General features: G+C 44.1%; 1 protein-coding gene across 4 annotated transcripts in view; it reads left to right on the top strand.

The window, feature by feature from the left end:
* LOC140203249 (dynein axonemal assembly factor 8) overlaps positions 1-23,867 on the top strand; it is a 164,191-nt gene that overhangs the window by 100,202 nt on the left and 40,122 nt on the right. For all 4 annotated transcript variants that reach the window (XM_072269262.1, XM_072269261.1, XM_072269259.1 and 1 more), the window contains 4 exons: positions 1,375-1,698; positions 9,685-9,750; positions 12,752-12,793; positions 13,943-14,112. In XM_072269262.1, coding sequence (XP_072125363.1) covers positions 1,375-1,698; positions 9,685-9,750; positions 12,752-12,793; positions 13,943-14,112 — 602 coding nt within the window. The remainder of the gene's footprint in view (positions 1-1,374; positions 1,699-9,684; positions 9,751-12,751; positions 12,794-13,942; positions 14,113-23,867) is intronic.

Below are 23,867 nucleotides of genomic sequence, written 5' to 3'. Positions count from 1 at the left end.
TACCCTTGAGCTTGCTGGTAGGTGCTTCCACCAGGCTAGTTATTGCACAGCTCCTAATGTAAGGAGGTTTACCCCACTTCAGAGCCTTCGGTGTGAGGAATTCCCCAGAGAGTTTCAAAAGATAATGTAAAGAAGATTGATGTTTCAGAAAGCTGAAGTTTTCACACAGAGGGTGCTGAAACAAGCTGCCAGATGAAGTGATGGAGATGGGTACGATTGCAACATTAAAAAAAGACATTTTAACCATTAAAAAACCACTGAGGACATCTCCAAAAGGCAGTGCGTCAAGAAAGTGGCATTGATCATAAAGAGTGCCCACCACCTGGGATATACCATCACTACTACCATCAGGGTGGAGGTACAGGAGCCTGAAGACACACACTCAATGATTTAGAAACAGTTTCTTCCCCTCCGCCATCAGGTTTCTGAATGGTCCATGAAGCCATGAACTATTCCTCTTTTGCACTAGTTATTTATTTGGATTGTAACTTACAATAAATTGTTAGGCCTGCACTGTACTGTTACCACAAAACAACAAATTTCACAAATTATGTCAGTGACAATAAACCTGATTCTGATTCTGACATGTATATGGATAGGAAAGTTTAGAGGGATTTGGGTCAAATACAGGCACATGGGACTCACTCTAGAAGGAACTTGATTGTCATGAGTGAGATGGGTTAAGGACCCACCTCAATGCTGTATGACTCTGACTCCAAATGGGAGAGGTGAACAATGACTCATTCCAACAGATACCTCTGAAGAAAGGAGCGTGGTCTTTGGGGATTGGTTCCACAGAGCATAGCAAGAGAACCCCAGTCAGAACACCTTGATACTTGTGAAGGAGTGCTGATCGACATGTCAGTCCAAGGACTGGAAAATACTGGATTGTACAGTTTGGAGAGGGCATTGATGGGCTGATGCATCTATTTGAGGAATTTAAAGGACCCTCACTATCCAGGCTCTGCTCTCTTCTCACTGCTGCCATCAGGAAGAAGGTCTCAGGACCCACACACCAGGTTCAGGGGCAATAGAGTCAATGAAAGACCACACCCAACAGGATAGACAATCAACCAGTGTCATCAGGCTCTTGAAGCAGAGGGGTAACTTCACTCAATCACCATCACGGAACTGTTCCCACAACCTATGGGCTCCCTTTCAAGGATTCTTCATCTCATGTTGGGTGCAGTCCTTCATTGATTCTATTGTGTTTCTTGGATTTACGTGTCTGACTGCAAGAAAACTAACCTCAGGGTTCGATACTGTCACATATTTGTACTTCGATAATAAATTTACTGTGAACTTTGAACTTCAAGAAAAGGAAAAAGTGTTAACTTCAAAACACATGCCTTTAACCTGTCATTCCTTTCTCAGGTGACAGTAAGGGGAATGGAGGTTTTGAGCTCCTGGGGTTGAAATGGCTGCCACGTCTGAGCCGAAGCCAGGCCAAGGAGTTAACTCCCTACGAGGTAGGCGACCGACATTGGCAGGAAAGCATTGACTGCCTGCTATCCAGCCCTGCACTCGTATGTGTTCTCCGCCGTGTGGACGCCTTCAATGCCTTGGCTGAGATCCTCAATGTTGATGTTAGACAGCTCAAGGGAGGCATGGACAACCTAGAGAAGGTGATGTCACCAACCCCAGAACTGGCCTTCAGACAAGCTGCTCTGTTCTTCACTAACAAAGAACTGATATCAGGTACGGTGCACAGATCAACACGGTCAGCAGCATTTTCCCCAGTCATCAGGAACATCTTCCTTTTTGGCTCTCTGATGCAAAAAATTGTAGACCAGCTGTGAAATTACCTTTGGAATCTTTTCTTATTTGTGTTTGCAGTGCTGACAGCAGTTGTACAGTGTTAGGGTTGACTTACGTACAGGACTGAAGGTGTTATATTTGAATGCACGTAGTATACGGAGTAAGGTAGATTATCTTGGAGCGCAGTTAGAGATTGGCATGTTGCGGGAATCTCTTGAGTTCATAGTTGGGAGCTTAACATCCAAAGATACATCTTGTATTGGAAGGACAAGCAGGTAGGCAGAGATGATGGGGTGGCTCTGTTGGTTAAAAATTGAAACCAAATCCTTAGAAAGAGGTGACATAGGATCAGAAAATATAGAATTCTTGTGGGTAGAGTTAAGAAACTGCAAAGGTAAAAAGACCGTGCTGGGAATTATATACAACCTTTCAAATAGTAGTTAGGATGTGGGCTACAAATTACAATGGGAGATAGAAAAGGCAAGTCAAAAGGGTAATGTTACAACAGTCATAGGGAATTTCAATATGCAGGTAGATTGGGAAAATCAGGTTGGTCCTGGATTGCAAGAGAGGGAATTCGTACAATGTGTACAAAATGGGTTTTTAGAGCATCTTGCGGTGAGCCCACTCAGGTAAAGTCAATTCTGGATTGGGTTTTGATTAATGAACCAGATTTGATTAGGAAGCTTAAGGTAAAGGAGCCCTTAGGAGGCAGTGATCATAATATGATAGAATTCATTCTGCAGTTTGAGAGGGAGAAGGTAAAGTCAGATGTATCAGTATTACACTGGAGTAAAGAAAATTACAGAAGAGCTGGCCAGAGTTGATTGCAAGGGGACACTAGCAGAGATGATGGCAGAACAGCAATAGCTGGTGTTTCTGGGGGCAATTTAGATAGATGTATCCCAAAGATGGAGTATTCTAAAGGGAGGATGAGGCAACAGTGGCTGACAAGGGAAATCAAAGACAACATAAAAGCAAAAGAGAGGGCATATAATATAGCAAAAATTAGTGGGAAGTTAGTGGATAGTAAGCTTGTAAAAATGCAACAGAAGGCAACTAAAAAAGCCACAAGGAGAAAAAAAGATGAAACATGAAGGTAAGCTAGCGAATAATATAAAAGATAATATCAAATGATTTTTTCAGATATATAAATAATAAAAGAGAGATGAAAGTAGATATTGGACTGCTGGAAAATGATACTGGAGAGGGGACAAAGACTTTTACTTCTCATGTATGTGAGGGATGTTAGAAATGAAGTCAATTCAATTAAATTAAATTCAAGTGGAATTAAAATGGTTGGCCTCTGGGAGATCCCACTTCTTCTGGTGGACAGAGCATAGGTGCTCAGTGAAGTGGTCCCCCAATCTATGTCAGGTCTTACCGATATACAAGAGGCCACACCAGGAGTGCTGGACATAGCAATGACCCCAACAGACTCACAGGTGAAGTGTCGCCTCACCTGGAAGGAACCTTGTATTCCATTTGGGTAGCCTCCAACCTGATGGCATGAACAGCAATTTCACAAGCTTCCAGTAATGCCCCCCCCATCCACCCCACCTCCCCTCTCCTTCACCACTTCCCTTCCCCTCTTCCTCTCTCTCCTTATCTCCTTGCCACCCATCGCCTCTCTCGGGTGCTTCTCTCCCCTTTTCTTTCTTCCATGGTCTTCTGTCCTTTTCACCAATCAGCTTCCCAGCTCTTTACCTCATCCCTCCCCCTCCCAGTTTCACCTCTCACCTTGTCTTTCTCCCTCTCCTCCCCCACCTTTTAAATCTACTCCTCAGCTTTTTTTCTCCAGTCCTTTCGGGTTTCGGCCGGAAATGTCGACTGGACTCTTTTCCATAGATGCTGCCTGGCCTGCTGAGTTCCTCCAGCATTTTGTGCATGTTGCTTGGATTTCCAACATCTGCAGATTTTCTCTTGTTTGTAAAAGCAAGGATGCAATGTTAAGGCTTTATAAGGCATTTGACAGACTTGCTGGGAGTATTGTCAGCAGTTTTGGGCCCCTTACCTAGAAACATGTGCTGGCATTGGGGTAGATCCAGAGGAGGTTCTGAGAATGATTCTGGGAATGAAAGAATTCATGTATGAAGAGTGTTTTTTTTTTACCCATGGGCCTGGACTCATTGGCATTTAGAAGAATAAGGGGGATCTCATTAAAACCTTTCAAATATTGAAAAGCTTCAATAGAGTGCATATGGAGAGGATATTTCCTGTAGTGGAGGAGTCCGGGACCAGAGATCACAGCCTCAGAATAGAAGGATGTCCATTTAGTACAGAGATGAGGAGGAATTTCTTCAGCCAGACGGTAGTGAATCTGTGGAATTCATTGCTAGAGACACCTGTGGGGGCCAAGTCATTGGCTATACTTAAAGGGGAAGTTGATAGGTTCTTGATTAGTTATGGAGACAAAGATTACAGGGAGAAGGTAGAAGAATAGGATTGAGAGGGTTAATAAACCAGTCATGATTGAATGTTGGAGCAGACTCGATGGGTCTAATTCACCCATATGCTATTATTTATGGATTTTGAACTCTGTATTCTGCTTCCAGCCATCACACTACAGATCTTGTGTTTGTAGGCTACACAGGAATGGTTTAAAAACAGCAAAGTTAATGTCCCGGAGTGACTAAGTCAGAGTCCAGAACTCAATCTAATTGAGAATTTGTGGCTGGACTTGAAAAGGGCTGTTCACTCACAACCCCCATGTAATCTGACAGAGCTTGAAAAATTGCAGTGTCCAATGTGTAAAGCTGATAGAGGCCTATCCACACGGACTCAAGACTGTAATTGTTGCCCAAGATGCTTCTAATAAATACTGACTTGAAGGGGGTGAATACTTATGTAATCAATTATTTCTTGCTTTGTACTTGTAATTAATTTAGATCACTTTGTAGAGATCTGTTTTCAGATTGACACAAGTAAGTCTTTTTCTGTTGATCAGTGTCAAAAAAGCTAAATTAAATCCACTGTGATTCAATGTTATAAAACAATAACACATGAAAACTTCCAAGGGGAGGTAATACTTTTTATAGGCAGTAGGGGGTGTATATATGTAGCTTCCCGGAGCAAATAGCTTTCACCACATTGCATCCAGATATAATCGTATGGTCTGACACCAGTAGAGAAGTGGTTATTGGTGAACTCACAGTCCCCTGGGAAGACAACATCGATGAAGCCCATGAGCGCAAGTTAACCAAGTATGCAGAATTAAGTTCAGAGTGCAGAGACAGAGAGTGGAAGGTCTCATGGTATCCATTCGAAGTAGGCTGCCGTGGCTTTATTGCATTCACTTTCCAGAAGTGGCTGCATGACCTTGGCTTCACTGGAAGAGAGATCAAGTCAACCAGCAGGGCTGTAGCTGAGGCAGCAGAGAAAGGATCAGCGTGGGTGTGGACCAAGTGCGTCCAGAGGGGCAGATAGTCAGACAGTGTATACATCTTTTGCAAACCCTTCAGTAGTTGCATAGACACCTGAAGAGCAGACTGACTGTTGGATGAAAGTGACCAACAACTCTGATAGAGGCAGATACCAAGTTTTTAAGCTGACCAGTGGGAGGTGGTGCTTTAGCACTGCTGGCCCACCACCTCGAGGGAGTCTTGATCGTAAGCGGGCTAAAACTTCTGAAGACAGGTGGCAGTTCAACTGATGATCCCACTGGTGATAGCACAAGACAGTTACCATCTTAGTCCATGTGTATTTTCAATTCCATGTATAGCCAGGGTGCCTAATACCTTTGCACAGTACTCTATCTACTAAATGTTTATCAATATTAATAAAAACTTTAAAATTATCAATATTAATAAAGACTCAGATATTATATCGAAAGGACAGGCAAGTAGGCCAAGTAGGTGGGGTAGCTCCGTTAGTAAAAGATTAAATCAAATCATTAGAAAGAGGTAGCATAGGATCAGAAGGTATAGAATTGTTGTGGGTAAAGCTAAGAAATTAGAAGGGTAAAAAAGATCCCATTGGAAGTTATATATGCAGATGTCCAAACAGTAGAAAAGATATGGTCTACAAATTATAACAGGAAATAGAAAATGCATGTCAAAAGGGCAATGTTACAATAATCAAGGGGGATTTCAATATGCAAGTAGATTGGGAAAATCAGGTTGATGCTGGATCCCAAGAGGCAGAATTTGTAGAAAGCCAACAAAGTGGCTTTTTAGAGCAGCTTGTGGTTGAGCCCTGTAGGGGATCAGCTATTCTGGGTTGGGTGTTGAGGGGACAGTGGTCATAATATGATAAAATTCGCCCTGGAATTTGAGAAGGAGATGCTAAAGTCAGATGTATCAGTATTACAGTGGAGTAAAGGGAATTACAGAGCCATGAGCGTGGAACTGGAAAAGTTGATTGGAACGGGTCACGAGAAGGGATGATGGCAGAGCAACAATGCCTGGAATTTCTGGGAGCAAATCAGGAGGCATGGGATAGATGAAGAAGTATTCCAAAGGAAAGATGACACAACTGTGGCTAACAAGTGAAGTCAAAGCCAACATAAAAGCCAAAGAGAGGGCATATAATAGAGCAAAAATTGTTGGGAACTTTGAGGATTTGGAAGCTTTTAAAGACCAACAGAAGGCAACTAAAAAAGTCAAAGAAGGAAAAAATGGAATACGAAGGTAAGCTAACCAATAATATTGAAGAGGATACCAAAAGTTTCTTTAGATATATAAAGAGTAGAAAAGAGGTGAGAGTGGATATTGGACCACTAGAAGATGATACTGGAGAGGTAGTAGAACATAGAACATAGAAAACCTACAGCACAACACAGGCCCTTCGGCCCACAACGCTGTGCTAAACATTTACTTACTTTAGGAATTACCTAGGATTATCCATAGCCCTCTATTTTTCTAAGCTCCATGTACCTATCCAGGAGTTTCTTAGAAGACCCTATTGTATCCACCTCCACCACCATCGCTGGCAGCCCATTCCACATACTCACCACTCTCTGCATAAAAAAAATTACCCCTGAAATCTCTGTACCTACTACCAAGCACTTAAAACTGTGCCCCCTTGTGTTAGCCATTTCAGCCCTGGGAAAAAGCCTCTGACTGTTCACATGATCTTGCCTCTCATCACCTTATACACCTCTATCGGGTCACCTCTCATCCTCCTTCACTCCAAGCAGCGAAGGCCAATTTCACTCAACCTGTTCTCATAAGGCATGCTCCCCAATCCAGGCAACATCCTTGTAAATCTCCTCTGCACCCTTTCTATAGCTTCCACATCCTTCCTGTAGTGAGGTGACCAGAACTGAGCACAGTACTCAGTGGGGTCTGACTAGGGTCCTATATAACTGTGACATTACCTCTCGGCTCTTGAACTCGATCCCACAGTTGATGAATGCCACACACGATATGCCTTCTTAACCACACAGTCAACCTGTGCCGCAGCTTTGAGTGTCCTATGGACTCGGACCCCAAGATCCCTCTGATCCTCCACACTGCCAAGAGTCTTACCATTAATACTATACTCTGCCATCATATTTGACCTACCAAAATGAACCACCTCACACTTATCTGGGTTGAACTCCATCTGCCACTTCTCAGCCCAGTTTTGCATCCTATCAATGTCCCGCTGTAACCTCTGACAGTCCACCACACTATCCACAACACCCCCAACCTTTGTGTCATCAATAAATTTGCTAACCCATCCCTCCACTTCTTCATCCAGGTCAGAGGGGACAAAGAGACGGCAGACAAACTGTATAAGTAGTTTGCATCAGTCTTCACTGTGGAAGGCACCAGCAGTGTGCCAGATGTTGGAGAGTGTCAGGAACCAGAAGTGTGTGAAGTTGTCATCACTTGGGAGAAAGTTCTTGGGAAACTGAAAGGTCTGAAAGTCACATGGACCAGATGGTTTACGCCCCAGGGGTTTGAAGAGGTGGCTGAAGAGATTGTGGAGGCACTAGTAATGATCTTTCAAGAATCAATGGATTCTGGCATAGTTCCGGAGGACTGGAAAATTGCAAATATCACTCCAATCTTCAATTAGGGAGAGAGGCAGAAGAAAAGAAATTATTGGCTAGTTAGTCTGGCTTCAGTGGTTGGGAAGATATTGCAGTCTATTGTTGAGGATGTGGTTTCAGGGTACTTGGATGTACATGATAAAGTAGACCAAACTCAGCGCGCTTTCCTTAAAGGAAAATCTTGCCTGACAAATCTGTTTGAATTATTTGAAGAAATAACAAGTAGGATAGATAAAGGAGAATTGGTGGATGTTGTGTACTTGGATTTTCAGAGGACCTATGACAAGGTGCCGCACAAGAGGCTGCTTAATAAGTGAAGAGCCTGTGGATTACAGGAACGATACTAGCAGTGGCTGATTGTCAGGAGGCAGCAAGTGGGAATAAAGGGAGCCTCTTCCGATTGGTTGTTGGTGACTAGTGGTATTCCAAGGGGATCTGTGTCGGGACTGCTTCTTTTTACGTTATATGTCAATGATTTGGATGATAGAATTGATGGTTTTGTGGCCAAGTTTACAGAAGATACAAAGATAGGTGAAGGACAGGTAGTTTTGAAGAAGTAGAGCGGCTAAATGTGCAAAGAAATGGCAGATGGAGTATAGTATCAGAAAGTATATGGCCGTGTACTTTGGCAGAAGGAATAAAAGCGTAGCCTATGTTCCAAGTGGAGAGAAAATGCAAATATCTGAGGTGTAGAGGGTCTTGGATTCCCTGAAAGTTAATTTACAGGTTGAGTCAGTGGCGAGGAAGGTGAATGAGATGTTAGCATTCATTTTCAGAGGACTAGAATATAAAAACAAGGGTGTAATGCTGAGGCTTTATAAGACTGGTGGCGTGGTGGCGTCAGCGCTGGACTGCGGGGTGGAGGTTCCGAAGTTCAAACCCAGCCGGGTCCCCCCGGCACACTTTCCAACCGTGCGGGGTTAAGAGCTGGTGATCTTTTTGAAAAAAAAACTCACCCGGAAGAAGGATGCTGTAACTTGCCTCGTACACAAATTTCAACTACGTCAGAACGGCATGGGGGGAAGTCGTCCGCTACCCAGGAAAGTTCCAGATGTGACCCACATTATTATTATTATAAGACACTGGTGAGTGCTTGGAGTTTTGTGAGCATTATTGGATCCATTTTTCAAGAAAGGATGTGCTGTTCGAAAGAGGTTTACGAAAATTGTTCCAGGATTAAATGGCTTGTCATATGATGAGAATTTGACGGCTATGGATCTGTACTCATTGGAATTCAGAAAAATTAGGTGGAATCTCATTAACGCCTATAGAATGTTGAAAGACCCCAAAAGAATGGATGTGGAGAGAATGTTTCCTATGGTGGGAGGGTCTAAGACCAGAGGACACAACCTCAGAGTAGAAGGATGTACATTTAGAATGGAGATGAGGAGGAATTTCTTTAGCCAGCGAGTGGTGACTCTGTGGAATCCATTGCCATAGGTAGCTGTGGAGGCCAAGTCATGGGTATATTTAAAGCTGAGGTGATAGATTCTTGACTAGTCAGGGCACAAAGGGATACGGGGAGAAGGCAGGAGATTGGAGCTGAGAGGGAAATGGAACAGCCATGATGAAATGGCAGAGCTGACTCAATGGGCCGAATGGCCTAATTCTGCTCCTATACATATCTTATAGTCTTGTATTGCTGTCTTTCCACCGTGTGCTTCGGATCACATTAAAATTTACCCATGCAGGAAATAAAAATCAGCTTACAGAACTGTGCAAAAGTCTAGCTACATGTACGTGCCTAAGACCTTTGCTTCAGCTGACATTTTCCACGTGTACAAAACCCAGGCAGGGAGTTGAGAATGTGGGGTGGTCGATGTTGAACTACACTGCTGTTGGTTGGTAAGGGTTCATGGTGCAGTAATAGAAGAGCTGGTAGTGGATTGGATAATATACTCACTGTATTGCCAATGCATAAATGACGTTTCACATTGTGCTCTTCCCAGATCCGAGTGCACGGCCTCTCCTGAAGTACCTGTCTCCCTCTCTGAGGTCAGGGATCACTGTAGCCGGTAAGTATAACCACCATGGGCTAGAGCAGTGGTCCCCAACCACCGGGCCGCAAAGCATGTGCTACCGGGCCGCGAGGAAACGATATGATTTGGCGGTATGAAACGATATGAGTCAGCTGCACCTTTCCTCATTCCCTGTCACACCCACTGTTGAACTTGAACGCACGCAAGGTCATTACGCACACGAGGTCATTACCCTCACGAAGTCATTAGTCGGTCATTAAGATGAGTAAAAAACAAACGTCACTTGAGAGTTTCTTTGGAAGAGATGGTAGGGGACATAAAAGGCCTAACGATGATGATAACGCAGAGACAGCTAAGGCAGAGACTGCAAAAAAAAGAAAGCTTCCTTCAACAGAAAATACGACGAGCCGTACATAAAATATGGCTTTATTCTGACCGGTGACTCGCACGCTCCAAGCCCCCTGTGTGTGATATGTGGAGACAAGCTGTCTAATGAGGCATGAAGTCCTCCAGACTGCTTCAGCACCTTGAGTCCAAGCACTCTGCACTTACAGACAAACCTGTTGAGTTTTTTGAGCGGAAAAAACATGAGCAAGTGGGACAGAAGCAAGTGCTGAGAGCCACCACCTCCACAAATGCTGCTGCTCTGAGAGTGTCATATTTAGTGGCTTAGCAATACTTAGTATTGCTAAGGCTAAGAAGCCTTTCACTGTTGGTGAAGAATTGATTCTGCCTGCTGCCAAGGACACGTGCCGTGAACTGTTGGGAGAAGCTGCAGCTAACAAGATGGCACAGGTTTCTCTTTCAGCTCCCACAGTTTCAAGGAGAATCGGTGAAATAGCGGAGGACATCGAAGCACAGCTGTTGGAACGGCTTAACGAGTCACCATGGTACGCTATCCAGGTCAACGAGTCTACCAATGTCGACAACAAGGCAATACTGCTGGTTTATGTGCGATATATATTTCAAGACGATGTGCTCGAGGATATGTTGTGTGCACTGCCGCTGCCAACTAACACAAATGGGGCAGAACTATTCAAGTCTTTGAATGACTACATGTCAGGCAAACTGGACTGGCCATTCTGTGTTGGAATATGCACAGACGGGGCTGCAGCTATGACTGGATGACCGTCTGGTTTCACTACCCGAGTCAAAGAGGTTGCTCCTGAATGCCAGTCTACACACTGTGTCACACACAGGGAAATGCTGGCTAGCCGAAAAATGTCACCTGATCTTAACAGCATATTGAGTGACATTGTTGAAGTTGTCAATCACATCAAAGCAAAAGCCCTTAATTCACGTCTGTTTGAGCAGCTTTGCGAGGAAATGGATGCAGAGTACAAACGCCTTCTCTTACACACTGAAGTCAGGTGGCTAACAAGGGGGAGACCCCTGGCCAGGGTTTTTGAGTTAAGAGAGCAGCTACAGAGATTTCTTTCAGGAATAAAGTCACCATTGGCAGCACACTTCAGTGACAAGGAGTGGATAGCAAAACTCGCTTATCTGTGTGACATCTTCAACCTGCTCAACGAACTCAATTTGTCACTTCAGGGGAGAATGACAGCTGTCTTCAAGTTGGCAGATAAAGTGTCTGCTTTCACAGCCAAACTGGAACTGTGGGGACCGTGAGTGGACAGGGGCATATTTGACATGTTCCCAACAGTAGCTGGGATTTTGGGAGAGCCTGAGCCTGCACTGTCCTTCTCACAGCTATCACCTATCTTCGCTGTCGACCAAATTCGAACGTTACTTCCCAACCGCAGATGACCCAAGACGTGCAAAGGAATGGGTCAGTGACCCATTTGTGAATGTCCCCGGTGAATCATCCATGTCAGCGCGGGAAGAAGATCAACTCCTCGAGCTTGCAAGTGACGGTGAGCTGAAAAGTATGTTTGACATAACATCTCTGCCGACATTCTGGATCAAAGTCAAGGCTGAATATCCTGAGATAGCCACGAAAGCACTGAAAACATTGCTTCCATTTCCAACATCATATCGCTGTGAAGTGGGGTTTTCTGCAATGAATGCAACGAAACTAAATTGTGGAATAGACTAGACATAAGGAACCCCCTTCGAGTATCGCTGTCTCCCATCACCCCTCGATAGGACTGTCTTGTTGCAGGGAAACAAGCCGAGGGCTCCCACTGATTCAGCGATATTGGTGTGTCGCAATGATTTTATATGTTCATACGAGGAAAATACCTGCTGTGTCTTTAATATCCAAATGTTACTTAAAATGTTATGATGCTATTGACTTATAAGTGACTTATAATTGACTCATCACTATATTCATGCGAGGAAAATATGCGCTGTGTGTTTAATATTAAATTCATTAGATAAACCCTTTTAGAAACGATTTTGAGTGTATAAGCCACTTATAAGTCATGATTAACAACCCCCTTCCCCCCCCGTTGGCCGGTCCTCAAGAATATTGTCAATATTACACCGGTCCGTGGTGCAAAAAGGGTTGGGGACCCCTGTCCTAGAGGCTTGATAACAGGAATTATCCCTGGCGAATAGAACAGATGCACATCACTGACTGTGGCTTAAAATGCCCGCATCACTGCTGGAATACCTCACCAATCTATTCAGAGTGAACATCTCACTGGCAGCATTACTCATTTACACGCTTATCTCTTGTATAAGACACATACCTTCACAGCAGATGCCCATGGATCACAACAGTACCACACAACCCATCCCACACAGATGCTGCCCAATCCACTGAGTTTGTCACAGTATGGGGTAGCTATTACAGAGCCAGAAACCTGGGTTCAATTCCTGCCACTGCCTGTAAGGAGTTGTACATTCTCCCCGTGACTGTGTATGTTTCTTCCGTGTGCTCTGGTTTCCTCCCACAGTCCAAAGACTTACGGGTTAGTTGGTTCGTCACACGGGTGTAATTGGGTGACTTTCAGGCTTGTTGGGATGGAAGGACCTGTTACTGTCCTGTATCTCTAAATAAATAAATAAGATGGCAGGGTCTGCATCCCCTGTGCATCCAGCAGACCTGTCACCATCCTGCATTCTGTTTCAGGTACTGACAATGTGGAGTCCATATTCAGCTTCATGCTTCTTGGTAAGTGCCGAGTGTTTATATTTCTTGCCTTCGTATTCAACACACCATTCAATTCACGTGCACACATATGAAACAGTAACAATGGACCATACTGCTGTAAGGTCATAGTTAATCTGATCTTGGCTGTACTTCCACCTTCTGGCCTGTTCTCCATAACCCTTGACCCTTATGGTCCACACATGTGGTTCTCATTCTGGAATATTCACTGACACAGACTGCACAGCTTTCTAGAGTAGAGGACTACAATAGTTCATGATGATCCAAGAGAAATTCCTCCTTTACCCCACAAGGTGAAATGTCCTCTCCATCTTTACCCTGTCAGCTTCTTCAAAATAAAATATGGTTTAATACGATCACCTCTCAGTGTTATAGAGCACAGATACATGCCCTTCAGCCCAATCTTATTCTTCTATTAAATGTAGTGGGACAATGAGCTATCCATCCTGGGGAATCTTCTGTGGATTATATCTAGTGCAACTAATTCCCTTCCTGAACAAATTTACCTATTCTAAGATCAATCCAATCCTTCCCTCCCACATGGTCCTCCATTTTTCTATCATCCCTGTGCCTATCTAAGAGTTTCTTAAATGCCCCTAACATATCTGCCTCTAGCACCACTCCATGCAGGATATTCCATGCACCCACCACTCTGTGTGAAAAAAACACTACCTTTGACATCCCCCCCATATGTTTTTTCCAATTACCTTAAAGCTATGCCCCCTATCTCTGCCTCTCACAATTGTCTAGACTTCCATCAGGTCTCCCCCTCAGCTTCCACTGTTCCAGAGAAAACAACCCAAATTTTTCCAATCTCTCCTTATAGCTAAAATTCTCCAATCATCCTGGTCAATACCTTCTGCACCCTGACCACAGTCTCCACGTCCTTCCTGTAACTGGTGACTCGAACTGCACACAGCACTCCATACATGAGCCAAGCTTTTATACAGATGCAACATGACCTCCTGACTTTTGTGCACAATGCAGTGCACATACTTTAACACTATCTCGACTTGAGTTACCAATTTCAGGGAGCTGTGAACTTGTGTACCAAACTCTTGTCTATCCAAGACCAACCTCAACTTCTCAGCTTATGAGGTGCCACGACTGTATTTGGTTACACGTCCATGATTGTGTTCCATTTTGGTGCAGGACCCCAGCCTCTGTTAACGTTACTGGTTATCAAACCCTCCACGTGGCAAAATCATCTCCCCAAGATACTCCGTAGACTTGATCTAGAGCACTTCTGTGTTGTTGGTTTGAAACTTGTCACCTTGGACGTGGAAAAAGCTTCACTCTTCACTCCGTGTAGTATTCAGCAGGTACATTTAGCTGAGAGAAGTTACTTTTGTGATGACCTAATTGATAGAGACCTCTGGAGCTTCCTGACAGAATTGCTCCATTTGACTCAGACTCCTGAAACCATCAGCCAATACAGCAGAGGCAACAAGCGTTCTGCTGAAAGATTGGCTTAGGCAGCATTTGTGGGGGAATGGAATGGTTGATGGGTTGAAACCTTGCATTGCTCCAGATTATAGTATCTGCAGCCTTTGTGTCTCCACCCATAAAGGAATGGATCCAGTACATTCAGTCCTCAATTGTTCCCTTGTATGTATTTATTGAGATGCAGCGCAGAATAGGCCCTTCCAGCCTTTCGATTTACATCCCCCTATTTAATCCTAGCCTAATCATGGGACAATTTACAATGAACAATTAGCCTAACAACCAGTACGTCTTTGGAATGTGGGAGAAAAGTCATGGGCAGAATATACAAACTCCTTACAGGCAGTGGCAGGAATTGAACCCCAAGTCGCCTGTACTGTAAAGCATAGTGCGATCCCCTACGCTACTGTGCCATCCTCTGTTGAATATGTTGAATCTTGTTGGTTGTGATGTCTGTCAGTCCACTTTCCAATGATGGGGTGTCATGTTTCCTAAAGTGGGGAGATTCTCAAAAGCCGTGATTTGTAAAACCACAACTGGTGTTCTGTTCTCTGTGTCTTTGCATTTTGTATGTCTGTATCAGCAAACCCAGATTTATGTATTTATTTATTAGAGACACAGCATGGAAAAGGCCTAATGAGCCGCACCCAGAAACCCCTGACAATCTGTGACTCCTACCCCGCGAGCTGTAATAGTATAGCACTAACTACTACGCTACCATAATGCCCTTTCAAGAGATGTTGAGAGACCTCTTCTGCCCACCTCCACTCATCAGAACATGCTGCCTTCCCAGAGTCTTCCCCAGGCTTTTGGCATTTTCGTTCTTCTTGATGCCTCAGATCCTCTCTCTGACCTCCACACTTCATTCCTGCTCCTATTTTTTTGACAGATGTGTGGGGCTAGTGATGGTAGTTTGGGGTTGGGGGTGGCTGTGGGGTGAACTGTGCTCAGCAGTTTGTGGTATTTATTTATCACGGGCAGTAACAGAATTCCGCCAGCCCATCCTGTGTTCTCCGAATGAGCTGTGAGTACCGGTCAGGTCAACGCTTTCCTATTATTGGATGGGACCTTCCATGTCCTTTGGACAGAAGGGCTGTGGACCAGTCCTGATGAAGGGTCTTGGCCCGAAACATGGACTGTTCACTCTTTTCCATAGATGCTGCCTAGCTGCTGGGTTCCTCCAACATTTTTTAGTGCGTTGCTTGGATTTCAGCATCTGCAGATTGGCCCTTGTTTGTGATCAGAATCAGAATCAAGTTTAATATCGCTGGCATATGTAGTGAAATTTGTTTTGCAGCTGCAGTACATTACAAAACATAATAATAAAACCATAAATTACAATAAGAAATATATATATATATACATTTCTTATTTAACATTTACCTTGTATATATGTTATATATGACAATAAAGTGTGTATATATATATATATATATATATACACACACACATATATAAATTAAATAAAAAATGCAAACAATAGTGATGTAATGTTCATGTGCTCATTGTATGGGTTAGCAGGTTAGTTGATCTCATGGGTATAATTGGGTTGTGTGGGCTTGTTGGGCCAGAAGGGGCCTGTACACACTGTAGAGTGTAGCACTCCTTCAGTACTGTCTTAGTGTGAGGGAAAATTGAGCCAGAGCAAAAACTACATTCAACTGCATCAACAGATAGTTAGTGTATAATACCTGTAGGCTGGTTGGAATATCTAGCCTGTAAACTGGTCATGCAGAATATTATGACGACTGCTCTGTGGCTCAGTACTGCCACCTGCTGGCTGCTGTTTCAGAATCAGAATCCATTAAGACATAGGAGCAGAATTAGGCCATTTCATTGTGGCTGACCTAATTTTACTCCTGTTTTCCCCCCTGTATCCCTTCAAGCCCTGACCTATCAATAATCTATCAACCTCTGCCTTAAATATACATAAAGACTTGGCCTCCACAGCTGCCTGTGGCAAAGAATTCCACAGATTCGCCATTCACTGGCTAAAGAAATTCCTCCTCAGCTGCATTCATCCTCTCCACATCCACTCTATCAAGGCCTTTCACCATTTGATAGGTTTCAATGAGGTCACCACTCATTCTTCTGAATTCCAGTGAATACAGGCCCAGAGCCATCAAATGTTCTTCATATGACAAGCTGTTCAATCCTGAAATAATTTTCGTGAACCTCCTTTGAACCCTCCCTAGTTTCAGCACATCCTTTCTCAGATAAGGGACCGAAACCTGCTCACAATACTCCAAGTGAGTCCTCACCATTAGAGCATTACTTTTATATTCGAGTCCTCTTCAAATAAATGCTAACATTGTATTTGCATTCCTTACCACAGACTCAACCTGCAAATTAACTTTTAGGAAATCCTGCACAAGGACTCCCGAGTCCCGTTGCACTTCATTTTTTTGTATTTTCTCTCTACTTAGAAAATAGTCAACCTTTTAATTTCTTCCAGCAAAGTGCATGACCATACACTTCCCAACACTGTATTCCATCTGCCATTTCTTTGCCCATTCTCCTAATCTAAGTCCTTCTGCAGCCTCTCCACTTCCTCAAAACTACCTGGGCCTACCTGGCCCATATTTCAGTCGAAGCAAGCAGCTGAGAAGAGGGAAGTGAAGAAATCGGGTAGAAAAAGTCTTATTTTTAAATACTGCTCGGGGAGAAGGGTCTGCACTGCGCAAGGCACGTGACATAGCGCACCAGGGTTTAAAAACAGACCACCATATACAGCAGGCAGCATTGTGAACGGGCGGCGGAGTGAAAGGGAGCAGAGTGGGATGGCTTTGGCTCAACAGGCTTGGGCGAGAACAGGCAGAGGCCAGGGTAGGTTCCAGTAAGTTTTTTGTTCAGATTGTCTAGCGTAGAGAGAATGCCAGGCAGGATGATGGAATGCTCCTCTTGCAGGATGTGGGAAGTCAGGGAGCCCTCCGGTGTCCCTGACAACGACACCTGCAAGAAGTGCATCCAGCTGCAGCTCCTGACAAACCGCGTTAGGGAACTGGAGCAGGAGCTGGATGACCTGCGGATCATTTGGGAGAATGAGGAGATTATAGGTAGTAGCTACAGGGAGGTAGTTACGCCAAAGGAGCAGAGCACAGGAAATTGGGTTACTGTCAGACGAGGGAAGAGGAAAGGGCAGGCAGAGCAGGGTTCTCCTGTGGCCATTCCCCTCAACAACAAGTATACCGCATTGGATACTGTTGGGGGGGATGACTTACCTGGGACCAGCTGCAGTAGCCGGATCTCTGGCACTGAGTCTGGCTCTGCAGTGCAGAAGGGAGGGTAGAAAAAGAGGAGAGCGGTAATGATAGGGGACTCGATAGTGAGAGGTGCAGATAGGAGGTTCTGTGGTCGTGACAGAGAATCCAGGATGGTTTGTTGCCTCTGGGGTGCCAGGGTCAAGGATGTCTCTGATTGATTGCATGACATTCTGAAGTGGGAGGGTGACCAGCCAGATGTTGTGGTGCACATCGGTACCAATGACATAGCAAGGAAGAGTGAGGAGGTCCTGGACAGTGAGTATAGAGAGCTTGGTAGGAAGTTGAAAAGCAGGACCTTGAGGGTGGTAATCTCAGGATTGCTACCTGTGCTACGTGCCAGTGAGGGTAGGAATAGGATGCTCTGGAGGATGAACAAGTGGCTGAGGAACTGGTGTAGGGGGCAGGGTTTCAGATTTCAGGATCATTGGGACCTCTTCCGGGGCAGGTGGGACCTGTACAAGAGAGACGGGTTACACTTGAACTACAGGGGGACCAATATCCTTTCAGGGAGGTTTGTTAGTGCTATTGGGGAGGCTTTAAACTAGATTTGCAGGGGGATGGGAACCAGAGTGCCAGAGCTGACAGTGTGGCTGGGGTGAAAATAAACGATGTTAAAAGTTCAAGCAAATCCACTAATAGAAAGGTTGTGAGTGGTGGTAAAAATCTTCTGAGGTGTATATATTTCAATGTTAGGAGTATTGCGGGGAAGGCAGACGAGTTGAGGGCGTGGATTGACACGTGGAATTATGATGTTATAGCAATTAGTGAAACTTGACTACAGGAGGGGCAAGACTGGCAGCTTAATATTCCAGGGTTCCGATGTTTCAGATGTGATCGAGGCAGAGGAATGAAAGGTTGGGGAGTAGCATTGCTTGTTGGGGAAAATATTACAGCAGTGCTCAGGCAGGACAGATTAGAGGGTTTGTCTACTGAGTCCTTATGGGTGGAGCTGAGAAACAGGAAAGGTATGGCCACATTAGTGGGGTTGTATTATAGACCACCCAATAGTCAGCAAGAATTGGAGGAGCAAATATGCAGAGAGATAGCAGGCAACTGCAGGAAACAAAAAGTTGTGGTGGTAGGGGATTTTAATTTTCCACAAATTGATTGGGACTCCCATACTGTTAGGGGTCTAGATGGTTTAGAGTTTGTAAAATGTGTTTATGAAAGTTTTCTAAATCAATATATAGAGGTACCAACTAGAGGGGATGCAATATTGGATCTCCTGTTAGGAAACGAGTTAGGACAAGTGACGAAAGTCTGTGTAGGGGAGCACTTTGGTTCCAGTGATCATAACACCATTAGTTTCAACTTGATCATGGACAAGGATAGATCTGGTCCTAGGGTTGAGGTTCTGAACTGGAAGAAGGCCAAATTTGAAGAAATGAGAAAGGATCTAAAAAGCGTGGATTGGGACAGTTTGTTCTCTGGCAAGGATGTGATCGGTAAGTGGGAAGCCTTCAAAGGAGAAATTTTGAGAGTGCAGAGCTTAAATGTTCCTGTCAGGATTAAAGGCAAAGTGAATAGGAATAAGGAACCTTGGTTCTCAAGGGATATTGCAACTCTGATAAAGAAGAAGAGAGAGTTGTATGACATGTATAGGAAACAGGTGCTTGAGGAGTATAAAAAGTGCAAGAAAATACTTAAGAAAGAAATCAGGAGGGCTAAAAGAAGACATGAGGTTGCCTTGGCAGTCAAAGTGAAGGATAATCCAAAGAGCTTTTACAGGTATGTTAAGAGTAAAGGGAATGTAAGGGATAAAATTGGTCCTCTTGAAGATCAGAGTGGTTGGCTATGTGCGGAACCAAAACAAATGGGGTTAAATGGGTTTTTTGCGTCTGTATTTACTAAGGAAACTGGCATGAAGCCTATGGAATTAAGGGAAACAAGTAGTGAGATCATGGAAACTGTACAGATTGAAAAGGAGGAGGTGCTTGCTATCTTGAGGCAAATTAAAGTGGATAAATCCCCAAGACCTGACAGGGTATTCCCTCGGACCTTGAAGGAGACTAGTGTTGAAATTGCAGGGGCCCTGGCAGATATATTTAAAATGTCGGTGTCTACAGGTGAGGTGCCGGAGGATGGGAGAGTGGCTCATGTTGTTCCGTTGTTTAAAAAAGGATCAAAAAGTAATCCAGGAAGTTACAGGCCGGTAAGTTTGACGTCGGTAGTGGGTAAGTTATTGGAGGGAATACTAAGAGACAGAATCTACAAGCATTTGGATAGACAGGGACTTATTAAGGAGAGTCATCATGGCTTTGTGGTAGGTCATGTTTGACCAATCTGTTCGAGTTTTTCAAGGAGGTTACCAGGAAAGAGGATGAAGGGAAGGCAGTGGATGTTGTCTACATGGACTTCAGTAAGGCCTTTGACAAGGTCCCACATGGGAGGTTAGTTAGGAAAATTCAGTCGCTAGGTATACATGGAGAGGTGGTAAATTGGATTAGACATTGGCTCAATGGAAGAAGCCAAAGAGTGGTAGTAGAGAATTGCTTCTCAGAGTGGAGGCCTGTGACTAGTGGTGTGCCACAGGGATCAGTGCCGGGTCCATTGTTATTTGTCATCTATATCAATGATCTGGATGATAATGTGGTAAACTGGATCAGCAAATTTGCTGATGATAGAAAGATTGGAGGTGTAGTGGACAGTGAGGAAGGTTTTCAAAGCTTGCAGAGGTACTTGGACCAGCTGGAAAAATGGGCTGAAAAATGGCAGATGGAGTTTAATACTGACAAGTGTGAGGTATTGCACGTTGGAAGGACAAACCAAGGTAGAACATACAGGGTAAATGGTAAGGCACTAAGGAGTGCAGGAGAACAGAGGGATCTGGGAATACAGATACAAAATTCCCTAAAAGTGGCGTCACAGGTAAATAGGGTCGTAAAGAGAGCTTTTGGTACATTGGCCTTTATTAATCAAAGTATTGAGTATAAGAGCTGGAATGTTATGATGAGGTCGTATAAGGCATTGGTGAGGCCGAATCTGGAGTATTGTGTTCAGTTTTGGTCACCAAATTACAGGAAGGATATAAATAAGGTTGAAAGAGTGCAGAGAAGGTTTACAAGGATGTTGCCGGGACTTGAGAAACTCAGTTACAGAGAAAGGTTGAATAGGTTAGGACTTTATTCCCTGGAGCGTAGAAGAATGAGGGGAGATTTGATAGAGGTATATAAAATTATGATGGGTATAGATAGAGTGAATGCAAGCAGGCTTTTTCCACTGAGGCAAGGGGAGAAAAAAACCAGAGGACATGGGTTAAGGGTGAGGGGGCAAAAGTTTAAAGGGAACATTAGAGGGGGCTTCTTCACACAGAGAGTGGGGGGAGTATGGAATGAGCTGCCAGACGAGGTGGTAAATGCGGGTTCTTTTTTAACATTTAAGAATAAATTGGACAGATACATGGATGGGAGGTGTATGGAGGGATATGGTCCGTGTGCAGGTCAGTGGGACTAGGCAGAAAATGGTTCGGCACAGCCAAGAAGGGCCAAAGGGCCTGTTTCTGTGCTGTAGTTTTTCTATGGTTTTCTATGGTTTCCACCTATGTTCATATCGTCTGCAAACCTTTCAACAAAGTCATCAATTCCATCATCCAAATTATTGATATGTAACGCAGAAAGAATCAGTCCCAACACAGACCCCTGTGGAACACCGCTAGTTACCGGCAGCCAGTCAGAAAAGTCTCCCTTTAATTCCACTATTTGCTTCCTGCCAATCAGCCACCACGTTATCCATCTTCCCTGTCCTACCATGAGCTTGTAGCTTATTAAGCAGCCTCGTGTGTGGCCTTCTGAAAATCCAAGTACACAGCATCAACCGATTCTCCTTTGTCCATCCTGCTTGTTATTTCTTCAAAGAATTCCAACAGATTTGTCAGGCAAGAATTTCCCTTGAGGAAACCATGCTCTCTACGGCCTGTTTTATCATGTTCCTCCAAGTACCCTGAAACTTCATCCTTATTAATTGACTCCAACATCTTCCCAGCCACTGAGGTCAGACTAACTGGCCTATGATTTCTTTTCTTCTGCCTCTCTCCCTTCTCGAAGAGTGGAATGACATTTGCAAATTTCCAGTCTTCCGGAACTATTTCAGAATCTAGTGATTGTTGAAAGATCATTACTAATTCCTCCACAATCTCTTCAGCCACCTCTTTCAGGAGAACCCTGAGGTGTACACCATCTGGTCCAGGTGACTTATCTACCTTCAGACCTTTCAGTTTCCCAAGAACCTTCTCTCTAGTTAAGATGACTTCACACACTTCATGTCCCCGACACCTGGAACTTCCAACATACTGCTAGTGTCTTCCACAGAGAAGAATGATGCAAAATACTCTTCTTCAGTTCATCAGCCATTTCATTTACCCCCATTACTACCTCTCCAGAGTCATTTTCCAGTGGTCTGATATCCACTCTCATTTCTCTTTTACACTTTACGTATCTAGAGAAACTTGTGGTATCCTCTTTAATATTATTGGCTAGCTTACTTTCATATTCCATCTTTAACTTCTTAATGACTTTTTAATTGCCTTCTGTTGGTATTTGAAAGCTTCCCAATCCTCTAGTGGCACAGTGACATCAGCGCTGGACTCCAGAACAGAGGTTTCCGGGTTTGAATCCAGTCCGGCCGTTCCTGAGTACGCTTTCCATCCGTGCTGGGTTGAGTGTTGAGCTCACAACTCGGCCTTGTAAAAATAAAGAAAAATACTGTACTGCGAAATGTCTGTGTGAGGAGTGGCGTGCCACACAGGCTCTTGTTCCGCGCCTTGTAGGGCGTGAAAATGCCTGACGCTGGCCTCTCAGGCCTGAGTCGACGTCATCATCATCATCATCATCATCATCATCATCAATCCTCTAACTTCCCACTAATTTTTGCTCTATTATATGCCCTCTCTTTAGCTTTTATGTTGGCTTTGACTTCTCTTGTTAGCCATGCTTGTGTCATCCTTCCTTTAGAATACATCTTCCTCTTTAGGATGGCTATGTCTTGTGCCTTCCAAATTGCTTTCAAAAGTTCCAGCCATTGCTGCTCTGCCATCATCCCTGCCAGTGTTCTTTTCCAATCAATTCTGGCCAACTCCTCTCATGCCTCTACAGTTCCCTTTACTCCACTGTAATACTGATACATTGGACTTTAGCTTCTCCTTCTCAAATTTCAGGGTTAATTCGATCATATTTTGATCACTTTCTCCTAAGAATTATTTTACCATAAGCTCTCTAATTAACTCTGGTTCATTGCAAAACACCCATCCCATAGGCTTTCTAGAAACTCTCCTTCCTGTAATCTAGCACCAACTTGATTTTCCCAATCTACCTGCATATTAGATTAGATTTTTTAGATTAGATTAGATTAGATTAGATTCAATTTTATTATCATTGTACTGAGTACAGATACAAAGCCAATGAAATGCAGTTAGCATCTAACCAGAAATGCAAAGAACAGTGTTATTTTCCAAATAGCTGCAAATAAAAAGTGCTACAGCACACAAATATAAAAGTACTGAGACAGTACAATACGGATGCAATACTGCTTAGTGCTGTGATATGAGGTTCAGCAGGGTCACAGCCTCAGGGAAGAAGCTCTTCCTGTGCCTGCTGGTGCGGGAGCGGAGGCTCCTGTAGTGCCTACCGGATGGGAGGAGAGTAAAAAGTCCATGGTTAGGGTGAGATGCATCCTTGATAATGCTTTTCGCCTTGCCCAGGCAGTGTTTATGATAGATGTTCTCAATGGTGGGTAATTGGGTGCCGATAATCCGCTGGGCAGTTTTCACCACACGCTGGAGTGCTTTGAAGTAGCTGTTCCTAAAATGTTGTGTGTGTGCATTCAGGCTCCTGTACCTCCCCCGTGATGGTAGTAATGGGAAGAGGGCACGTCCAAGATTGTGAGGGTCCTTAATGATGAATGCCACATTCTTGAGGCATTGCTTTTTGAAGGTGGGGAGGCTAATGCCCATGACGGAGCTGGCAGAGATTATACCCCTCTGCATGTTTTTCCAATCCTCTACGTTGAAGCCTCCATATCAGACAGCGATGCAACCAGTCAGAATGCTCTGCACAGTACATCTGTGTAATCTTGCTGTACGAAAGTGGAGGATGATGTGGGAGCGATGGGTTAGGTTGATCGTAGAGTAGGTTGAAAGATTGGCAGAACATTGTAGACCTAAGAGTCTGTACCGTGCTGTGCTGTTCTATATTCTTTGGTCACGTACCAAATCTCTTCAAATTCCTAATGAAATAGAGACACTACCCATTGTTCAATACAAGGTTAATGATCTGCTATAAAAGGCAATTGGACGAGTACATGGATAGGAATGGTTGAGAGGGATATTGGCCAAAAGTCAGTAGATGGGACTGGATCAGATGGGGATCTTGGTTGGC

This window comes from Mobula birostris, chromosome 9 (assembly GCF_030028105.1).
Source record: "Mobula birostris isolate sMobBir1 chromosome 9, sMobBir1.hap1, whole genome shotgun sequence".
NCBI lineage: Eukaryota > Metazoa > Chordata > Chondrichthyes > Myliobatiformes > Myliobatidae > Mobula > Mobula birostris.
The sequence above is the reverse complement of the archived record's forward strand: the minus strand, read 5'-3'. Positions and strand labels throughout refer to the sequence as shown.